Genomic DNA, 22,756 nt, shown 5'->3' on the forward strand with positions numbered 1-22,756 from the left:
TCCGCTAAACCTGTGTCATCTGTTTTCATAATCTCCTGTATTTGTTCAGAGCATTTTTACCACTAAAGTAAGACTTCCACCTCTCTGAGCACCTGAGCTCCTCACACTAATCCCAAGATGGGTCAAACAGATGAGAAACTTGACATGCCTGGTGGCCGAGAGACTGGTGCCCAGCTAGAGAGCTGGAATTGCTGGAGCTGGAGTGGAATCGGGGTCTTCTCATTCTCAGTCCTGGGCCCTTTCATTGGTTCTCAAGGTCCCCAGACCAGGAGCATCAGCAAGGACTGGGAGTAAATTCACAGGCCTCACCCCAGACTGACCAGCACTCTCCACTTTAACAAACCCACTGGGTGGTTCTAACAGCTCAGGGGTGAGAACCATGGCTCTAATCTAGGGCCTCATGGGCTCCTGGCCCAGCATCCTGGGTGTGTGGGTTCCTAGTGTGATAAACACAGAGAGAATGCATGATAAGCAGGAGCCTTAGCACAGACATCCTGCCTGCCTCTCCTGGCCAGGACGGCACCTCCTCTAGACTCCGGAAGAATTGTTGTTTAGTCACTAAGTCTTGTCTGACTCATCCTGACCCCATGACTGTAGCCCACCAGCCTCCTCCGTCCAAGGGATTTCCCGGTTAAGAATACTGGAGTGGGTTGCCATTTCCTTCTCCAGGGATCAAACCCGCATCTCCTGCATTGGCAGGCGGATTCTTTACCTCTGAGCCACTAGAGACTCCAGGGAAGACGGAGATGTAAACAGAAATTTCAGGGCCTGTGTCAGTCTTGAGGCAAAGGTCTGCACAGGGTGCCGTCTGAGCCCGGGGAGAGGAGGGGACTTACCCACCTGCCTGGTTGAGGTTGGTTCTGTTGGATGGGCTTTTCAAGCTGGTTCCCAGTACAACAGTGAAGAAATCCATACCTGCCTTTCTGGCTTCTCAGTCCCTGAGGTTTTCATGGAAACTAGACAAGGGGAAATAAGGTTCAGCCCTGACACAGCACATCAGGGCACTTGGAGTGAGGGCAGTGCCCAGGCGCGGCCCCAGTGCACGCCTGGGTAGGCCCTGGGGGTCAGGCCTGGCTGGCTGCCCAGCTCTGCTTGGCTCCCCCTCCCACTCCAACCCAATGGCAGGCAGCATGGATTGCTCACTTTCCCTTTGCTTTCTCTTCAGCTCATAAAACTCAAGTCCTGGAAATGCCTGTGATGACTTCCAGTTGGTAACACAAGGGAGATGGAGATAAGGGCAGGAATTTAGGGGAAATTTCTTTCCAGTTCCTCACCTCTGTGACATTTAGGTCTCCAGCTGCTGTGTTGCTAACATCAGGGCAACAGCCTTTCATGTGGGGAGGAGACAGGGCCATTGGGGTGTGCCTGTGTTTAGTGTTGCAGGCTCTGATTAGCTGAGGCTTCCCTGAGCTTAGGAAGGAGCTCAGCTCCTGCACTCCAGAGGCCAGTCATGTGGACCCAGCTCCCTCCATGCCTCCTACCCACCCTGCTTCTCAGCCCCAGTGACCTGTGAGCCTTCCTCCTGACCTCTTTCTCCATCTCCAACCAACTCTGTAACTCCTGGACAGAACTGTCCCCTGGAACTTCCTCCATGCTGGCAAAGTTCTCTCTGTGCCATCTATAGGGTAACCATAGCCGTGTGTGGCTAGTGGGCATGTGAGACGAGGCTAGTACAAGTGAGGAAGTGAATTTTAAATGCCATTTAATTTTAATTACCTTAATCGATCACATAGGGTGTGCTGCTCTCTAATTGATCATCATTATACATGGGATTTTGTTCTTGACTGTCAAGACTGGATATCCCTCTGCCTAGAATCTGAGCACAGCTCCAAAGGGAATAGCATCACCCCTCGCCCCATCTAGGGAATTATTAGATGACTGAAGTAGCAGAGTACTCTGGCTTATCCCTCACCACACCCCTTACCCACAGCCCAGGAAACTCCTGAACTTTCTTCAAGGCCCAGCTCAAATGTTACTTCCTCAATCAAATGGTTCATAAACTCTCCCTTCTTTGTCCCGCCCCTCCCCCTGCCCTACTTGACAAGAGAATTAAGAGCAAAAGTTGTTCAAAATGGCTAAGCAAAAGCTCTGGGTTCAAATCTCAGCAAGGTCACACAGTTAACTGCAAGTTAAATTAATCACTCTATTTCCTCATGTGTAAAATGGAGACAATAAAATTTCCTACCATATACAGTGGTTGTGGGAGGTTAAAGACTTAGTATCTATAAACCACTTAACACCTGGCACATAGTAAACACTTAATAAATACCAGCTACTTTTACTAACGATTCTTAATGCTCCCTCTTCTGTGCTCTGGTTTCACTACGTTCAGTCTAGCACTTCAGTTCAGTTCAGTTCAGTTCAGTTGCTCAGTCGTGTCCAACTCTTTGTGACCCCATGAATCGCAGCACGCCAGGCCTCCCTGATCATCACCAACTCCCGGAGTTCACTCAGACTCATGTCCATCGAGTCAGTGATGCCATCCAGCCATCTCATCCTCTCTTGTCCCCTTCTCCTCCTGCCCCCAATCCCTCCCAGCATCAGAGTTTTTTCCAATGAGTCAACTCTTCACATGAGGTGGCCAAAGTATTGGAGTTTCAGCTTGAGCATCATTTCTTCCAAAGAAATCCCAGGGCTGATCTCCTTCAGAATGGACTGCTTGGATCTCCTTGCAGTCCAAGGGACTCTCAAGAGTCTTCTCCAACACCACAGTTCAAAAGCATCAATTCTTCGGCACTCAGCCTTCTTCACAGTCCAACTCTCACATCTATACATGACCACTGGAAAAACCATAGCCTTGACTAGATGGACCTTTGTTGGCAGAGTAATGTCTCTGCTTTTGAATATGCTATCTAGGTTGGTCATAACTTTCCTTCCAAGGAGTAAGCGTCTTTTAATTTCATGGCTGCAGTCACCATCTGCAGTGATTTTGGAGCCCAAAAAATTAAAGTCTGACACTGTTTCCACTGTTTCCCCATCTATCTGCCACGAAGTGATGGGATCGGATGCCATGATCTTCGTTTTCTGAATGTTGAGCTTTCAGCCAACTTTTTCACTCTCCTCTTTCACTTTCATCAAGAGGCTTTTTAGTTCCTCTTCACTTTCTGCCATAAGGGTGGTGTCATCTGCATATCTGAGGTTATTGATATTTCTCCTGGCAATCTTGATTCTAGCTTGTGTTTCTTCCAGCCCAGTGTTTCTCATGATATACTCTGCTGCTGTTTAAATGCCTGCATTTCTAGCTAGCCCATGAGCTTTTTGGAGGGCAGAAAATTTATCTCATTCTCTCTGCCTGCCTGGTAACTCTCCTAGTCCTTGCAGAATGGGAACACAGTGAATGAGCATTGAATGAATGAGTGGCACTCGTCTGGTGTCCCAGCTTTCCTCCAGCCTGTTGTATAACCCTATCAAGTCACCTAACCCCTTCAGCCTCACTTCTCTCCTCTGAGATACTAGAGGTTTGGACAAAATGAGTTAATTAATTCCCTCCCCTGTGTAGAATCCATGGGACTGTGGAGGCCAAGGAAGTCCATGAGGCTGTTCTGTTCATGGTATTTAATGCTTTTGTCCACTGGGAGTCCAGGACTCCAGGAGGCCATTTACTGTGCTGGGTGGATAAAGGTCCCTGGCCAGGGCTGAGGCCTCCTTTGCCTCTGGAAGCCATCAGGGAGCTTGTGCTTTGAGAGTCACTGCCCACGGGAGGTTTCTGATGTGGGTGCTCCAGGGGTTAACATCATTGGATAAATTACAGGGTGCCTAGTTAAATTTGAATTTTAAATAAACAATAAATAATTTTTTCAGCATAAGGATGTTCTATTTGGACTCCATTTGGGACATACTTGTACCAAAAATTGTTCACTGTTTATCTGAAATTCAGATTTAACTGGGCATCCAGTATTTGTATATGTAAATCTGGTGAGACAGGAAGGGGGAGAGGTGGTCATTCACCATCATTCCAAATGCATTCTAGCTACTCGCCCCTCTCAGCTGCCCACAATAGGTCCTGATGGTACCTTAGCATCATGTGCTAAGAAGGAATGGCTCATGTCGTAAAGTCTCTCTGTTAAAATGAGGCTTGGGAGTGTTTTCATTTTTTGTGGCTGCTGTAACAAATTACCACAAACTTAGTGGCTTAAAACAACACACATTTATTATTTTATGGTTCCAGAGATCACATTCTGAAAGTCAAGGTGCCAGCAGGGCTGTGCTCCTTACTGGGCAGTCTAGAGGAAAGTTCAATTTCTTGCCTTTTCTAGCTTCTAGAGACTGTCTACATTCCTCAGCTGGTGGCCTCCCTTCATCTTCATGGCTAGTAGTGGCCGGTCCAGTCTTCCCCGCATCAAATTATCCTGACATTGTTTATTCTGCTATTCTCTTCCACATTTAAAGGACTCTTGTGATTACATTGGGTTCACCCAGATAATCCAAAATCATCTCCTTATTTTAAAGTCAGATGAATAGCAACCTTAATTTCATCTGCAATCTTTAATTCCGCTCGCTGTGCCGCATAGCATATTCACAGGGTCTGTGGGTTAGGACATGGAATCACTGGGGGGCCAGTATTCTTCTACACAGGGAGGTTTCCAGTGTTGCTTTTCCTTTCTGCAGTTTGCTCGTGGAGTCCCAGACCTGATGCTGAAGGACATCGCCTGCAGTGAGGCCCTCCTGGAGCGTTTCCTGATCTTTCCCCAGCGCCGTGCAGCCCAGACAGTGCGTGGCAGCTTGTGCTCCCTCTCTCAGGGAACCCTACAGTGGATGGAAGACACCCTGTACGCCAACGTGGACTTCTTCAAGCTCTTCCATGTGGTAAGGGAGGTGTTCAGCTGCTCGCCCCTTGGGAGGTAATTTCTGGAGGCAGTATGGCCTGGAGACAGGCCACTGGGAACTCATGAATGAACAGTCAGGGAAGGCATAAACTTGGTGTTCAAGACAGGCTCCAGAGGTCCCCAAACCAGCTGACAGTGTTTCCAGAACATGGCCCAGACATGCAGCAGTCACCACTAGGTTCACCCTTAGACTTGGGTTGGGGCAGGCCTAGGCCCACGCCAAATGTGGGACCAGCCCTCTTCGCCACCACTGGCAGTATGGAAAGGAGGAGGCCTGGGGGGACCCCTGGATTGGCTTCCTGGCTAGGTCGTCATGGACATGATGGTTAACCTTTCTTGGCCCTATCACTCATCTGTAAGACAAATATAATACTTTGAAGAATAGTAGAAAAGATACATTAAAAATATATGCAAAACATTTAATAAATGTCAGTGAATGAGAGCTTTACACTCCCTTCTCTGGGTCTGCTTTTGACCTCAGAGCTTACTGTTTATGGGTAGAAAAGAACAGAGAAAATGTTACAGAAAATTTGCAAAAATTTGTCATGCCTGATCTAGCACAACGCTATGCTCAGAAAGACATCCTACATAGTCTTGGGATTCAATTGTATCTCTTCTTTTGCTCGAAGGGGCCTCCCTGGTGGCTCTCAGATGGTAAAGAATCTGCCCGCAACACGGGAGACCCAGGTTCAATACCTGGGTCAGGAAATCCCCTGCAGAAGGAAATGGCAACTCACTCCAATATTCTTGCATAGAGAATTCCAAGGACAGAGGAGCCTGGTGCGCTACAGTCCATGGGGTCTCAAAGAGTCGGACACGACTGAGTGACTAATACACACACACACACACACACACACACACACACACACACAATGAGAGGGATAGGCTTCAGGCATTTGTTCTCGCACTTCAGAGTGCCTGAAAATCACCAGGGAAGCTGGTAAAAGATGCAAGCTCTAAATTCCTACCCCCAGAGGTTGATTCAGGAAACCTGGGCTGGGCCGCAATCTGCTGTTAACACAGGTGATTCTGATAGAGGTCTTTGTAGGCCACGCTTCAAGAAACACTCAGAATTAGAATTTTCTAGCATTGAATTGTGTTTTCTCTTTCGCCTACATTGTAATATCTGGAACTATATTTCAGGGAGTGCCAGTCAACTGAGAACTTGCCGGAGGAATTTGTGTTTTGTCTTAAAAAAACAAAACAAACTGCTTCTGAGTATATTTTTAAGAGAGTTATTAATTGATTTATTTCTGGCTGCTCTGGGTCTTCGTTGCTACTCGTGGACTTTCTCTAGTTGCGGGAGCGGGGGCCGCTCTCTAGTTGTGGTCTGTGGGCTTCTCACTGCAGTAGCTCCTCTTGTTTCAGGACACAGGCTCTGGGGCACGTGGGCTTCAGTAGTTGTGGCATACAGACTTAGTTGTCCCATGGCACGTGGGGTCTTCCCAGACCAGGGATCAAACCTGTGTCCCCTGCATTGGCAGGCTGATTGTTAACCACTGCACCACAAGCGAAGCACTGTGGATTTTTGCTTTGCTTTGCTTTTTTTTTTTTTTAAATTTGCTCTCTCAAGTAGAAAATTTGCCCTAGGCTTGTCTTTAAAAGCAAGGTGAAGGCCTTTAAAAACAAAGTAAAACAAGACCCCACAGTTAATGGCAAGGTTCACACTTCATTCCTTTCAGTGTGACTTTTCCTTGAAATGTCACTCCATAATTTTCCCAGTTCATTGGGGATCCAGAGTGGGTAAAGGGGTCATATCTATGGATGCCACCGATACTGAGAGTCAAGGGCCCCAGAAAAGATCTCTGCCAGGAGAATAAAAAGTCACGCATTTCTAACTTCTCTGTCCAAAGTGCCTCGAGGAACCCAATTTTAGACAGTTCTCAGTTTGTTTTCAGATTCAGACAGGAGAGTGAGTAGGTGATAAAGGTCCTTATTCTGGACAGCTGAACCCCAGCACCGTGGGAGACCAGCTCCTGCATTTGTAGGTTTGTATTTGAAGATCTGTGGGAGGTTCCCTGAGTACCTGGGATATGCAATCCTCTGGGCGCTAGAAAAGGGGTAGGGGCATGTGTCTCTTTTTGAAGCACCTTTATAGCAAATGTACCTTTGGGGCATGAAGACAGACAGCCTGGATACAGCAGGACAAGGGCGACCTGGGCACAATGGTTCATTAGGGTCTGGACCCATAACTTAGGCTACTGACTTTAGATGTTTATCATATAAGAAAGACCAGCATGCTTTTTCTTCTGTCCTTATATGCTGCTCTGGCAAGTGTCAGCATTCAGAAACCAGAGAATTTTGGTTGGTCACCCTCACCTCCCTGAGATGGACCCTGGGTGCTTGCCCACCACCCACGTACATGTGTCCATGCACTCAAACCTGAATTGGACCAGGCACTGAGGCCAAGGGCCCAGCCACGGTCTGCACACCCTTACTGAATTCCCAGCTACCCTGAGACAAACAGGCCATGTCACAGCACTGAGGCTTAGGACATTTGGCCTCTAGAACAGTGGTTTCCAGCGTGGTTGCATACTGAGTTACCTGCGGAGCTTTTAAAAGTTACGAATACCACCTTTCCCCACAGCTGATTGATTTTGATTCAATTGCTTTTAGCATTTAAAAAAAAATTTACGTATTTTATTTTTGGTGTGCTGGGTCTTCATTGCTGTGTGGGCTTTTCTCTGGTTGTGGAGAGCGGGACTCCTTTAGTTGCAGTGCAGAGGCTTCTCATTGTGATGGCTTTTGTTTCGGAGCACTGGCTCTAGGGAGCTCAGGCTTCAGTGGTGGCGGCATGTGGGTTCAGTAATAGAGGCGCCCAGGCTCTAGAGCACAGGCTCAATAGATGTGCACACAGGTTTAGTTGGTATGCAGCATGTGGGATCTTTCTGGATCAGGGACTGAACACGTGTCTTCTGCATTTGGCCAGCAGATTCTTTACCACTGAGCCCCTAGGGAAGCTCTCTTTTAGCATTTTTAAAAGCTTCCCAGGCATTCTCATTCCAGCCAGCGTTGAGAGTTGTGGACCTACAATATAGGAGTTTGATTTACAGACTTAATTTCTGTAGACCAAGCATGTGAATGAGTGCTAGTCGCTCAGTTGTGTCTGACTCTGCAACCCATGGACTGTAGCCCACCAGGCTACTCTGTTCATGGGATCTTCCGGGCAAGCATACTGGAGTGGGTAGCCATCTCCTTCTCCAGGGGATCTTTCTGGCCCAGGGATGGAACCGGGGTCTCCTGAATTGCAGGCGGATTCTTTACCAACTGAGCTATGAGGGAAGACCAAGCGTAATAATAATAGTACCCAAATGCCCCGAAGGCCTCAGAGCACTTTCACTTTTCACCCCTAAGACCAGGGTGTTGTGCAGAAGCGTCTTCCCTGCTGTTGACCCAGAGACTGCCAAGAGGAGAAAGCCCTGGCAGGAGATGGGCTAACCCTGCAGATAGGGTTGCCCTACCTTCCATCTTCTTGCTCCTGCTTGTCTGTGGGGGAAGACCTGACCAAGACAGGACACATGGGCCCAAGCAAAGAGGACAAACAACCTAGGTGATGACCTTGAAACGTGCTTTTCCAGCTGACAAATGGACTAAGTAACTAAACATCTACAAAGAAGGAAACCTACGTGGCTCAGATGGTAAAGAATCTGTCTGTATTGCAGGCAGACGCAGGTTCGACCCCTGGGTCAGGAAGATCTCCTGGAGAAGGGAATGGCAACCCACTCCAATATGCTTGCCTGGAGAATCCCATGGACAGAGGAGCCTGACAGGCTACAGTCCATAGGGTTGCAGAGTTAGACATGACTGAGCGATTAACACCAACATGAAGAAGGAAACCTATAAGGAATTATTTGCAGTAAGATGGAACTTTTGCTCCTATACCCACCCTATCAATGATTTTAGAAAAACAGTGATGAAACGGGCACAGAAAAGCTCAGGGCAGACCCTCCAACCCTCTCAGAGGGGCATGGGCCAGGCATAGCTGCTCGGAGGCCGGGGCAGAGGCCTCCCTGGGAGAGGGCTGTTGTTGCAGCTGGTTGGCAAGCAGCCAAGCTTAGGTCCTGTGCGCGGAATGCGTCTTCCGTTCTCCTGGGCTGTTTTTCAGGCACATGTGTATCAGTGTATAAATAAGCTTTCAGTAATTGCCAAATTGGTGCTCACTAACAAAGAGAGAGGGGCCAACTCACTAAACCACTGCATGACACCTACCCCTGTTGTGTCAGGACCTGGGCGTGTGGGTGGAAGTTTAACCCCCAAACTGGCCATACAGCCAAGAAAACTAGGAGAAGGGGGCTGGGGACTCAGCACCAACTGGGGCCAGCTGTGTTTTTCCTCAGCCCCTTGGAGATCAGAAGTGAGTGTTGTCATCCTCAAATAATCCAAGTGCAGTACCCACGCCTTCCTCCACCCCACCCATCCCCAGATGTACGCTCGCGTGTACACACACACACACACACACTCCTCTCTCTCTCTCTCTCTGTGCCCAATAACCTAGGCAGACTGGGAAAAAAACAGCAGCCAGCTGACTGGATTTACTCCAAGAAGAATTAGCCCCTCTTGCTTTCACCTGGGTTGAGATGGTTTAAAAGAGCTTGCCTTCACCTGTGGCCTTTTCAGACCTAACACCCCCAGCTTGAAACCCAGCAGCTCAGGCCTGGGCCGAGGTACTGAGACTGCCGAGGCTACCTGAAACGTCTTGCACCTCATAAAAAACGGTGTGTCAGTTTCGGGTGAGGGGTTGGGCTGTTTCCCATCTGATCTGGCCCAAGGCGTGTGTGTCCCTCCCCCTCCTCCTCCCCCTTCAATCCTTCCTGTTTTCTCCCTGACTCCTGGTGCACAGCTTTGAAATCTTGCTGAGAAGCAAATCTGTCCCTTCAGCTCTGCATGTTTATTTGTGGAAGTTCGGCAGGAGAACTGAGGCGGGTGCCAAGACCTGCCACGCTGCTGGGAAATCTGCGTTTCCCTCCCTTCCCCCTCTCAATGGACACTGATAGAGGAAATTGGCCTCCCCGGCATTTTGGCCCGTGGTTTTCCCCTTTGCAGTCGCTTCCAATGTGACATGATTCAGCTTTCTTTCCTTTCCCTCAACTACTACTCTGAAACATTTTTAGTTTTCTGACTTCATTTTCCCTGTGTCTTTGTGACTATGGGGTGGCTGAACATTGATTGAGTTCCATAGGAGAAAGGCCAGTCTTAGGGGTGCTTGCTACATGCTCTTTTCAATGTCCTGCTTTGTTCTTGGCTCTGCTCCCTAAATTCCTGAATCACTGGGAATAAGCGTGGGTGGACTGCCCCTGCTCAGTGTGAGCTGGCCGTGGTTTCTGCTCTCTTGGATCATTCGTTGCAGTTTGTTAAATTTCAACTATGCGTTTCAGTTTTCGGGTGACGTTGCCACCTCAAAATTCTCTGGAAAAGCCCCATGTCTCCAGGATTTTGTGATGGTTTCTCCCATTAGTGACTTCACTTCATGATCTCTCTCCTCCCATCTTTGAATCCTTGGGCTGTCAACATTCTCCCATTTTTGCAGGGTGTCTCGGGGGAAGGAAGAGAAAGCAGTGGTGCTCGGTGTCAGCAATGTGGAGGGAAGCGCAGCAGGCTGAGCAAAAAGAAAATCAAGTTAGAAAATAGATTGTTTTTTGAAAATTATTTAGCCACAGCAAATACAGCTGATTTATAGCATTAGTATTTGTTCTTTCTACAGCTACAAAATTATGTGTCTATTATAATTCAAAATTTTGGCAAGCTGATTTTGATAAAGAAATGAAATGGAAGAGAGAGGGACATTAATGTATGTTAAATGTATATTAGGATTATGGGCTTGACTGGCATTGGCCTGCAATGGTTTCTTTTAGGCTCCAGGCACCAGTAGGTGCCTGGAGCCTAAAATAGGCCAGGGCTTATTTTCTTACCAGATGAGTTGTAGTTTTATGAATTTAAAAAGGAGAAAAAGACTTAGAGGTCAAAACTAAAGTCACTTAGGACACAAACAGTCCCCTGCAAAGACTGCTCTTAGGATAAAGTGTCCTGGGGTTCTGGCCTTTATTCAGTAGCTGTAGATAGAGTAGCAACGTGTTAGGCATCCGGTTTTCTCCAAGGTAAACTGGTTTAAAGAAGGATTTCTGCCTCTGAGTTTTCTTATCTCTCCAGAACAGTAGTTCTTAATCTTTTTATAGATTAGGACTGCCTTTGAGAACGTGACAACAGCTCTAAGCCTTTTCCCTACAGAAATGTGAGTTCACACGGACACACAGCAGGTGGGGGCGCTTGAAGCCTCTGAAGTCAGACCCCAAGTTAAGAGCTTTTGCATTAAAATTTCTTTCCTACTTACCATTCATGTATATCCTTTCCAAAAGATTTAAAATACAGCCACAGATTCTTCCTTAATTCTCCTTATCAAGTAATCAGCTTCTCCCCTGAGCACAGGACCCCAGAGAGAGAGAAAGGACCAGAAGGCCGACAGCCTGCTGGGGTGCACAAGATCTCCTGATGGTCAGGGGCCTGGTCCTGGCTCTGCACTGGCCCCTTCCTTGCTGTCATTTGCAAGGAACTCAGCTTCCCCATGTGTAAAATTGAGACAGCAAAACCTATTCCCTGGATCTCATAGGATTCAGTGGTGAAATTTACATTAGAGGTAGAAAAGCACTTTGAAACAAAAAGCATTTTTGCTCTTACAAAAATAAGAATGTAGCTGCTTTGTGGGGGGCCGCCTCATTGCTCCACTCCCAGAAGTGTCCTCCTCAAACACTTAGGTGGGACATTCTTCCTCCCCAGACCCCCAGACCCTCAGACTAGGAAGAGGACTATTTCAAGGGGTAGTCTCTTGGCTGCCCCTAGATTCCAAACTCAGTTTTGCATTCATCAGCCACAAATACTGAAAACAAAACTGAAGTCACCATGGAAAGAAAAAGGCCCAGTTTCTGTTGAGCCGGAGAGAGTCCCATTACTTGTCTGTTCAAGAGCCCACCCTCTCATTCAGACTCTCTGCCCCTCCTTCCTCCCCAGTTCTGGGAGACAGCTTGTCTCTGTGACCTCTCCCGGTAGAGACAGTTTGGCATTTCCCCACTGCTCTGAGTGATTTAGTCTGAATTCTCTACTCATGACGCATTTCCTGGTACTCAGGGTGTCCCCTCCTGGTTGCCCCCTCACCACTGAAGCTGGTTTCCTCTCTTTTCATCTGATGCTTCACAACTGTCAGGTTGCAACAAACATGCTTCAAATCTACATTCCTCCAGTTGCCTAGCAACAACTTCCCTCCCGGATAAATCTGGATTTCCTGTAGCAGCCCACAATTAAACACAGTGGGCCCCTCACTGTCTGTCTACCGCTTCGTCTGCTTTTCACCTCTGTCTGGGTGGTTTAAAGACAGAAGCTCACCCTTTACTCCAGAGCCCTCCACCAGTTCCCAGAGACCACGTTATCCTTGTAAAGACAATTTTAACCCAAGGTTACCTATTCACCCTTGTGTTAGATCCTCAACTTAGAAATCAATACTGGTTTCCAGATGGCCTTCTTTGAATCAGAGAAAGTAAAACAAAAATGTCAACTCTTAAAACATGTCTTTTTTTGTGCTGACAGCGTGGCATCTGTTTGATTAACCTGTCGGATCCAAAGTGTCAGCAAGAATTGCTCAAGTGAGACTTTTTTAGTAGCTGCTGCTGCTGCTAAGTCACTTCAGTTCTGTCCGACTCTGTGTGACCCCACAGACAGCAGCCCACGAGGCTCCCCCTTCCCTGGGATTCTCCAGGCAAGAACACTGGAGTGGGTTGCCAATTCCTTCTCCAATGCATGAAAGTGAAAGTGAAGTCACTCAGTCATGTCCAACTCTTTGCGACCCCATGGACGGCAGCCTACCAGGCTCCTCCGCCCATGGGATTTTCCAGGCAAGAGTACTGGAGTAGGTTACCATTGCTTTCTCTGTTAGTAGGGAATATAGTTTATTCTGCCTCAAGAAAAAATATTACACAGTCCCAAAGGATAGGCATGTACCTCGTCCCTTGAGAACCCAGAGACCTCATGTAACCAGAATTTTCTTGGCTACTGGGTAGGACCTTGTATCCATTTTTCAAGTTCTGGACCAAGGCCCAGGAACCCCTCAGACCTCCCAAAGCTGATGGAAGATGATAGAGACCTACTTTTCTATAGCCCTATCTGTATATCCAATCTTCCTTATGAGATCTAATCAGGTCTTAAACGGGTTGAGTTCAACTTGAGTGCTGAGGACAGGCGTGACATAGAAGGGTTACTTGTTGTTTGGGAAATTGAGAGAATTTATTTGGCATAGGAAACAGTGGTGTGCGTGTGTATGTGTGAGAGAGAGAGAGATGATGATACTTGCCATTTTGGTCTGTGACCTTTTTTTCCAGAAATGTTTTCATATTTCCATTCAAATAAATTTACAGTCCCTTCCGGTTCTTTTGGCAGGAACAATCCATGCAAATTTGAATAGATACTGGGGGAGGGAGCCTGGGAAAGTTATTTTATAATTTATGGCAACATCAATCAGACAGTTGGTGACTAGACACATATGAAGTGTTCCCTGGGGAGACGGGATGGGGGAGCACTGTTCTGAGATGTAGGTGGTATCTAAAACAGAGGTTCGAGTACAAGATCCTCATTATTTACCATCTCCACTGGAAAGAGCTAGGAAAGGCATTGCAGCTGTGGTACCAGGGATACAGCTGGAACTCAGTAAATATTTATATTAACATAATGAATATTATTAAATTATTTTTTAATGGGATATAGTTGCTTTATAATATTGTCAGTTTCTGCTGTGCGACATGAGTCAGCTATATTCACACATATATCCCCTCTTTCTTGAGCCTCCCTCCCACCCTATACCCATGTAGGTCATCACAGAGCAGCGAGCTGAGTTCCCTGTGCTATATGGCAGGTTCCCACTAGCTATCTATTTTACACATGGCAGTGTATATATGTCAGTCCCAATCTCTCAATTCATCCATACCACACCACCCACCATGTCCACACATCTAGTCTCTATATTTGTGTCTCTATTCCTGCCCAGAAAATAGGGTACCATTTTCTTAGATTCCACATATATATGCACTAATATAAAATATTTGTTTTTCTCTTTCTGATTTACTTCACTCTATATAACAGACAAGACTGAAAAGGAAAATGTTAACCAAACACAAAAACCTCCAGCAGTTGTTCCTCCTGTCCCCCTTCCCCAAATTTCTGGTCTTATTCTGACTGGCTGGCCCTCTAGTCTCTCTTGCCATCTCTCCTTACATTCCTCCTCCTCCTGAAATTCCTGGCCCTCCTGTTCTGTCCATAAACACTGCCCTCACTCTCACGATCATTACCTTGTCTTCTTTCAAAGCAAAACCAAGTGTTAGCTTCCCCCATCCCTAGGCAGAGCCGACCACACCCTTTCTGTAAGTCACCATTGTATCCTGTAAAAATATCTCTCATTGAACCTAAAATCACAATAGACTTTGTCTCTTATCCACTAGATTGTGTTTATTTTCTCATTAAGTGATACAGTACACATTTATTGCACATTTACTATGTACCATACTCTGAAGATATATATAAAAAAAAATGTATTCCTATGCTTAATGAATTTACAGTATAGTAGAAAGACAGAGGGTCTTCCCAGGTGGCTCAGCGATAAAGAATCCACCTGCCAATGTAGGAGATGCAGGTTCAACCTCTGGGTCAGGAAGATCCCCTGGATCTCCAACCCGCTCCAGTATTCTTGCCTGAGAAATCCCATGGACAGGGGAGCCTGATGGGCTACAGGCCACAGGGTCACAAAAGAGTCAGACACGACTTAGCAACTAAAACAACAACAACAGAAAGAGAGATGACTTAAAAAAAAAAATAGCAAACCAGTGTAAAAGTGATAAAAGGACAGAGGATTTAGGAGCAACTAGACGGGGTACATTAACTTACGGGGAAGGAGGGCAAGAAGAGCATGATGGTGAAGGGGAAGAAAGCTTTCTGGAGAAGATGAGGTGGTTTTACCTGACCTGACTGGCCAATAGGGTGAGGATGGGGTGAGATGGAGTGGGTAGGCTGTTTTATTAGGCCCTAAAATGATAACCTAGTAACTAAAGGCAACAGGGTTTGCAGAGGCCTACAAAAATGTTTGAGATCTAAAAATAAAAAATTAATCATACTCTGGTTTCTCTTCAGATCACATAAATCTTTCACCTTTTACTAAAAATAAAAATAATGGCTTCAAAATACAAAGAAAAAGCTTAGAATTAAAGTTAATAAACATTAAATTGAATCCTTAAGAAAGGTAATGTTATTCAACTTTATGGTTAAGTTTAATATTCATGAAATTCTAAATTTAAAAAACTGGTTTATAGATCAGTCTTTCCCTTTACAAACATTAGTAAGTATTTGCAGTGATTGCTTAGACATTGTACCAGATCATTCATTAAATGAGTTCAGTTCAGTTCAGTCGCTCAGTCGTGTCCTACTCTTTGCGACCCCATGAATTGCAGCATGCCAGGCCTCCCTGTCCATCGCCAATCCCGGAGTCCACCCAAACTCATGTCCATCGAGGCTGTGATGCCATCCAGCCATCTCATCCTCTGTTGTCCCCTTCTCCTCCTACCCTCAATCTTTCCCAGCATCAGAGTCTTTTCCAATGAGTCAACTCTTCACATGAGGTGGCCAAAGTACTGGAGTGTCAGCTTCAGCATCAGTCCTTCCAATGAACACCTAGGACTGATCTCCTTTACGATGGACTGGTTGGATCTCCTTGCAGTCCAAGGGACTCTCAAGAGTCTTCTCCAACACCACAGTTCAAAAGCATCAATTCTTTGGTGCTCAGCTTTCTTCACAGTCCAACTCTCACATCCATACATGACCACTGGAAAAACCATAGCCTTGACTAGATGGACCTTGTTGGCAAAGTAATGTCTCTGCTTTTGAATATGCTATCTAGGTTGGTCATAACTTTCCTTCCAAGGAGTAAGCGTCTTTTAATGTCATGGCTGCAATCACCATCTGCAGTGATTTTGGAGCCCCCAAAAATAAAGTCTGACACTGTTTCCACTGTTTCCCCATCTAATTGCCATGAAGTGATGGGACCAGATGCCATAATCTTAGTTTTCTGAATGTTGAGCTTTCAGCCAACTTTTTAACTCTCCTCTTTCACTTTCATCAAGAGACTTTTTAGTTCCTCTTCATTTTCTGCCATAGGGTGGTATCATCTGCATATCTGAGGTTATTGATATTTCTCCCGGCAATCTTGATTCCAGCTTGTGCTTCTTCCAGCCCAGCGTTTCTCATGATGTACTCTGCATAGAAGTTAAAGAAGCGGGGTGACAATATACAGCCTTGACGAACTCCTTTTCCTATTTGGAACCAGTCTGTTGTTCCATGTCCAGTTCTAACTGTTGCTTCCTGACCTGCATACAGGTTTCTCAAAGGCAGGTCAGGTGGTCTGATATTCCCATCTCTTTCAGAATTTTCCACAGTTTATTGTTATCCACACAGTCAAAGGCTTTGGCATAGTCAATAAAGCAGAAGTAGATGTTTTTCTGGAACTCTCTTTCTTTTTCCATGATCCAGCGGATGTTGGCAATTTGACCTCTGGTTCCTCTGCCTTTTCTAAAACCAGGTTGAACATCTGGAAGTTCACGGTTCACGTATTGCTGAAACCTGGCTTGGAGAATTTTGAGCATTACTTTACTAGCGTGTGAGATGAATGCAATTGTGTGGTAGTTTGAGCATTCTTTGGCATTGCCTTTCTTTGGGATTGGAATGAAAACTGACCTTTTCCAGTCCTGTGGCCACTGCTGAGTTTTCCAAATTTGCTGGCATATTGAGTGCAGCACTTTCACAGCATCATCTTTCAGGATTTGAAATAGCTCAACTGGAATTCCATCACCTCCACTAGCTTTGTTCATAGTGATGCTTCCTAAAGCGCACTTGACTTCACATTCCAGGATGTCTGGCTCTAGGTGAGTGATCACACCATCGTGGTTATCTGGGTCATGAAGATCTTTTTTGTATAGTTCTTCTGTGTATTCTTGCCACCTCTTCTTAATATCTTCTGCTTCTGTTAGGTTCATACCATTTCTGTCCTTTATCGAGTCCATCTTTGCATGAAATGTTCCCTTGGTATCTCTAATTTTCTTGAAGAGATCTCTAGTCTTTCCCATTCTGTTGTTTTCCTTTATTTCTTTGCATTGATTGTTGAGGAAGGCTTTCTTATCTCTCCTTGCTATTCTTTGGAACTCTGCATTCAGATGTTTATATCGTTCCTTTTCTCCTTTGCTTTTCACTTTTCTTCTTTGCACAGCTATTTGTAAGGCCTCCTCAGACAGCCATTTTGCTTTTTTCATTTCTTTTCCATGGGGATGGTCTTGCTCCCTGTCTCATGTACAATGTCACGAACCTCCATCCATAGTTCATCAGGCACTCTGTCTATCAGAGCTAGTCCCTTAAATCTATTTCTCACTTCCACTGTATAATCATAAGGGATTTGATTTAGGTCATACCTGAATGGTCTAGTGGTTTTCCCCACTTTGTTAAATTTCAGTCTCAATTTGGCAATAAGGAGTTCATGATCTGAGCTACAGTCAGCTCCCGGTCTTGTTTTTGCTGACTGTATAAAGCAGTTAGTCAAAGTCAAATTTCAAAAGTAAAATTAAGAGCCTTAAAAATGTGTATCTATCTACCTGTATCAATATAGCTATAGACAGAGACACACATGCTTTAAACATGTGAATTTGAGGCAGGATCAAGTTTTAAGATCAGAGCATGCCTAGAGCCTATGGAGATGAAGGAGAGAGGATGAAAAGAAGCTGTCCGCTGAGGCAAAGCACAGACATAGATAGTATCTAGTCCACAGTTAAGTGAGGAAAACACACAACAAACTCACAAAGAAGAGAAAGTACTTAAAAGTGATAGGAGCTGTGACTGACTGATTGCTGTCCAGTCTCTGGGTGCATGAATGTGACAGTTGCTTATCTTCTGTGCCTCTGGGCTTCTCGTCTCTCTTAGGTGCCTCCCATCATCTAGGACCCTGCTTGTTTTTCTCTGTACAGCTTCTTTAGTCTCCATCCCTTGATTCCAGCTTCTTTCTAAGGCTGTCTTTCCTATTTCTCTTTGCTCCCCTCTCTGCATTTTAATGGCTCATCCTGGCCCACACTCAGATCCAGCACCAGCTTCTAGATCTTCAGGCTTGGATTTTGACAATGGGATGGGGAAGAATCACCCGTGACTCCCAGGCTTCCAGCTCTGGTGACAGGCAGGAGGCAGTGCCACCAACTGAGGAAGGGCATCCCAGAACAGAAGCTGGTTTGGGAGAACATAATGAGATCAGTTTAGGACAAATTGGATTTGAGCAAATTATCCAGCAAACAATTGAAAGTTGGAGATGCAGATTTAGAAGTCATCAACAAAAATGTAGCGGATTAAATGATAAAGGGAATGAAAAAACCCAGAGAGAGTGTGTGGAGTGAGAAGAGCAAGGGTATGGAGGTCCTCGGGAACCTCAGCACATAATGCAGAAGGTGGAAGCAGAAGCACTTGGACAGGCAGAGAGAGAACAGAGGAAACCAGGCAAGCCGAGTGTCATGGAGGAAAAGAGCATGACCAAATTGTCAAGAGCGGAGAGGTCTGAAAAGACCGGAACCGAAAGCATCCTTTAGCCTCTAAAACTGGGGATTCTAGTGAAAGCATCTTGGTAGGATGATGAAGGTAGGAGACTAGGAAGTGCTGGTGAGGAAATGAATCACTGAATGTGAATTGTTCTTCTAAGAAATGTGGGAATAAAGGGTGGAGCAGGGAAGACCTTCTCCCAAGTAAGAGAGAATTCTTCCTGCCTTACTAGCTTTGAAATAGGACATTGATTCTTTTTCTGCTTTTGAACTCAAATTGAAACACCAACTCTTTGTGGGTCTCCAGCCCACTTGGGCTTCCCTGGTGGCTCAGATGGTAAAGAATCTATCTGCAATGGAGAAGACCCAGGTTCAATCCCTGTGTTGGGAAGATCCCCTGGAGAAGGGAAGGGCTAACCACTCCAGTAGTCTTGCCTAGAGAATTCCATGGACAGAGGAGTCTGACGAACTAGTCCATGGGGTGGCAAAGAGTTGGACATGACTCAGCGACTAATACACACTTAGCCTACCAACTCACCCTGAAGATCTTGGGATTGGCCAGCCTCCATAATTTCATGAGCCAATTCCTTATAATAAATGTCTTCCTATCTATCTATCTTCCTATCTACCTATGCACTGCCCTTAGTAAGCATACCATTTCATGAAGTAGCAGGCACCTGCTTGTTGCTATGAGCATTCATTCATCATATTTGATATGTGCCTGAATGTCTACTATGTGCCCAACACACAGACATAGTTCCTGTCTACATGGAGCTTAGAGTATAATAAGAGAGACAGATAACATGTGAACAGTAGAATCATTACCTATGGTGAAGAGTGCAAGGAAGGAAATAAACAGGGCACCTTAAAAACTCAACAGAGCAAGGGTGAGTGAAGAAGCATATAAAAAGAAGCATCATCTGAATCTACCATGAGAACACTGCTTTATAGATAGTGGTCTTAGGAATCAGCCTTGAAGAATGAGGAAAACTTTACCAAGCAGAGGAGGGAGGCAGACAATGTGCACAGGCCAGGAAGCATGAGAAAGGGACTGGCACATTAGGGAGTGTAGAATGAAGTCTAGACTCTGAAGGAAAAGTAAGAGAGAAGGCTTGAGAGGGAGCCACGCACCAGCTCATGAGAAGTCATGTGTGTCCAGCATGGGTACTGACCTTCTCTCCTGGAGACAGTAGGGAGCCACGGAGGATCTTTGTGCGGGAGAAGTAACATGATTGTATTGTCATGTCAGGTAACTCAGGCTATAGTGTGGAGGGTGCATCTGAAGGAAGGAGATTAGGGTCAAGAGGCCAGCAAGAAGGCTGTTCTCATAAGATGTTCTGAGAAAGAAGCAAAGAGAACTTAAGCAAAACAGTTTAGTGAGGAAAGAACAAAGAGAGGCGAGAGTATTCATGCAATATTAATTTATTTATGCATGCAAAAACCTTTTTATTTTTAGAATTTTTTATAGAAATAACTATAATAGAGAAAATAACATCATAAACTCCCATGTACCCATCACCCAGCTTCAACTATTATTAACATTTGGCTGTTCTTGTTTTATCTGTTCCTTTTTTCCCTGAAGTCTTTTAAAGCAAATTATACACAACATTTCACCCACACATATTTCCCTATGTATCCCTAACATAAAAACTTACTTGTTTTAACAAAACCACAGTTCTATGATCACTCCCAACAAAATTAATTCCTCAATAATACCTAATACCCTGTTACGTTAACTTTCCCTTTGCTTGTTACAGGTGGTTTGTTCAGATCAAAGTCAAAATAAGGTTCACAGTAGCATTGTAATTGGTTATGTCTTATATCCCCTTTCATCTGTAATAGTTCTTATTGGAGGTAGTTTGGAAGGCGAGTCAGCAGGACTGAGTGATATCTTACCACTGGCATATATTTTTACCTGCTGGCTTCCTCCCTTCCTACCTACTCTTCTCAGCCCCACCATCTTATGGGAAAACAGGAATTAAAGTACTTTGCCCAACACTGAAGCTATTTTCAAGGAGTTTGCAAAGTAGTCATGGCAAGACCAAAGTCTGGGACCAGTGTAAAGGTTAAGGAGAAAAGACTTTTCTCAAGGTTACAGTCTCAATGGTGGCTTTACTGCTCCTTAGTCTAGAAAATTCTCCTGCTGCTGCTTTGTAGCTCGCATGCATAAGGAGGTCTTTCATACTGCAGTTATAAAGTAAGTCTGAAACGCTAATGCTCCATAAGTGTACATACACTTACTCTTCAGTTCAGAGTCAGAGAGAAATATGAGGGCTCCTGCACCTACAGCCAGGAGAGAGGGGAGCAGGGCCACAGCTAGAAAGAGCCAGGCTGCTCAAAGCCCAACTCCACCTGCTTCTCTGCTTTGCTGCAGCTGGGTCAGTACCCCCAGCATTTAGGAGAGCGGTACTGGCAAATGAGAAGGCAAAGGCTTGTGGCTTGTGGTCCACAAATATATGAATGAGAATTATATGTTGAGCTTGTTAAAACGCAGATCCCCTCCAGGCCTACTCAAGGGGCACACTTGAGTTTGAATCACCATCTCAAAAGTTAGAATTCAATCCTAAAAAAACAGAGAACTGGTGATTCAATCATTTTGAAACTATGAAGAATGAAGTCATTCATTCAGGACTTGAACTTGATTTCTGCCAAACAAGGTGTTCACATCAGGCTCCGGGACTCAGAGCCAGAAAACTCGTGAACTTCCACCTTCCCCACAGCGGTGGAAAACATGCAAACAGCCCTGTATTGCTGCACAGGCCTGGGATCACTAGAACACTAGCATGAGACAGAGACTCTGAGAGGGAACTACTCTCTCTATTCAAGGCTGCCAGCAGCAGCTTTGAAAAGAAAGGTGCTGGAGTTGGCACATCCATAACAGATTGGTGCTGAACAGAGGAAGAAACACAACCTGTCTGGAAAGGACATAAAGGGACAACAATGACAAGGAAGCCTGCGAGTGTCCACAAAGCCCAGGTGAACAGATGGGCAGCCTCCTTTACGCACCAGCAGCTGCTCTCTTTTCCTTCCTCCAGGAGTCTTGTTTGGTATCACTAAACCAACAATCAGAATCACTTTGGTGTATTTAATGTCACCATAAAACTATTTGTGATTGACTACTTCAGTAGGGTTGAGAATAAGAACCTTTGATTTTCTCTTAGACAAAAACTTGTTTTTGAAAGCAATCTTGCAGAAGAGGTCCTGTAATCAGAAAGAAGGTAGGAAATGTTTTACCAGCATACCGGAGATCAGATAGCAACAAACGTGCATATGTAGACCTATACACACACACACACACACACACATATATATATATGTTTTTAAAATATTTTTTTCCTATCAATTACAGTTTCCCAGACTCCTAGACAGCCGTTCTCAAGGTATGAATCTGAGATCCTGGGGAAGAATATTATCTGATATGTCACCAAGAATTCAAGAAGTAAGTGGCTTGATGATAGTAATATAATTCCATTATATCTTTTCACTGTTTTATCACACTTAATATATCAAATAATTTAATTGTACTTCGGACCCGTCCAAGGAGAAATACATTTGATTTTTCCATCTAGCAATTTCAAAACACCTGTTCATATATCCTTAATTATCCATGCTCCTGAGTGGGAGGCAGACAAAAAGGAACCATTTGTCTAATTTCACACCTAGAAGGAAACAACACTTTAACTGGTATAGTGGATTATCAGGGGACTGACAACTGAATTCAAATCTTTTCATTCTTTCTGACATGATCCTATATTCTCTTATGTCCTTAAAATCCACATGAATCTATACCATTAATAGTAATAGCATATACTTACAGACTCTAAGTGTCTTATATACATTACTCATTTCATCACAAAGAGAGTGACTTTTTGGTGTTGTTTTATAAATGATGTGCACATTTTAATCAAATACACAAGCCTTTGCCCATATATAAACGATTTTCCACTCAACAGATGACAGGTGCTGTGGTCACGATGATGAAGAGACAGATATATGGTCACTGCCTTGTGAAATATGTAGTCCAACAGGGAGGAGAGCTGTGAAATAAACAATTAGCTTCATGTGTAATGAATATTATGAAAGAGAGGCAAAGGGGAAACATAATTTTCCCCCAACTTTTTTCCCTCCAGTATTCTCAGCTGATTTGGGCTTTGCCAACCTTGAAATCTGCATGGTTAGAATCTGTCCTCATAAAACTAAGCTCAGCCTGGGCAGAGTGCTGTGCAGGGCAAGTTAGAAAAGGACCCATTGTACTGATGACCACCTGCTGTAGTGGGAGTCTCTATTTAACATTCTTCTCTTCATAAGCATTTAAAAAATGTATATCAGTATAATAGGGTT

At 45.0% G+C, this 22,756-nt stretch overlaps 1 protein-coding gene across 1 annotated transcript in view; it reads left to right on the forward strand.

Moving 5' to 3' along the window:
- Positions 1 to 22,756, forward strand: part of ABCA4 (ATP binding cassette subfamily A member 4) — a 143,912-nt gene that overhangs the window by 20,930 nt on the left and 100,226 nt on the right. The window contains 2 exon segments of the mRNA NM_174221.2: positions 4,609 to 4,806; positions 21,765 to 21,854. Coding sequence (NP_776646.1) covers positions 4,609 to 4,806; positions 21,765 to 21,854 — 288 coding nt within the window.

The sequence above is a fragment of the Bos taurus genome, chromosome 3 (genome assembly GCF_002263795.3).
Source record: "Bos taurus isolate L1 Dominette 01449 registration number 42190680 breed Hereford chromosome 3, ARS-UCD2.0, whole genome shotgun sequence".
In the NCBI taxonomy this organism is placed as follows: Eukaryota; Metazoa; Chordata; class Mammalia; order Artiodactyla; family Bovidae; genus Bos; species Bos taurus.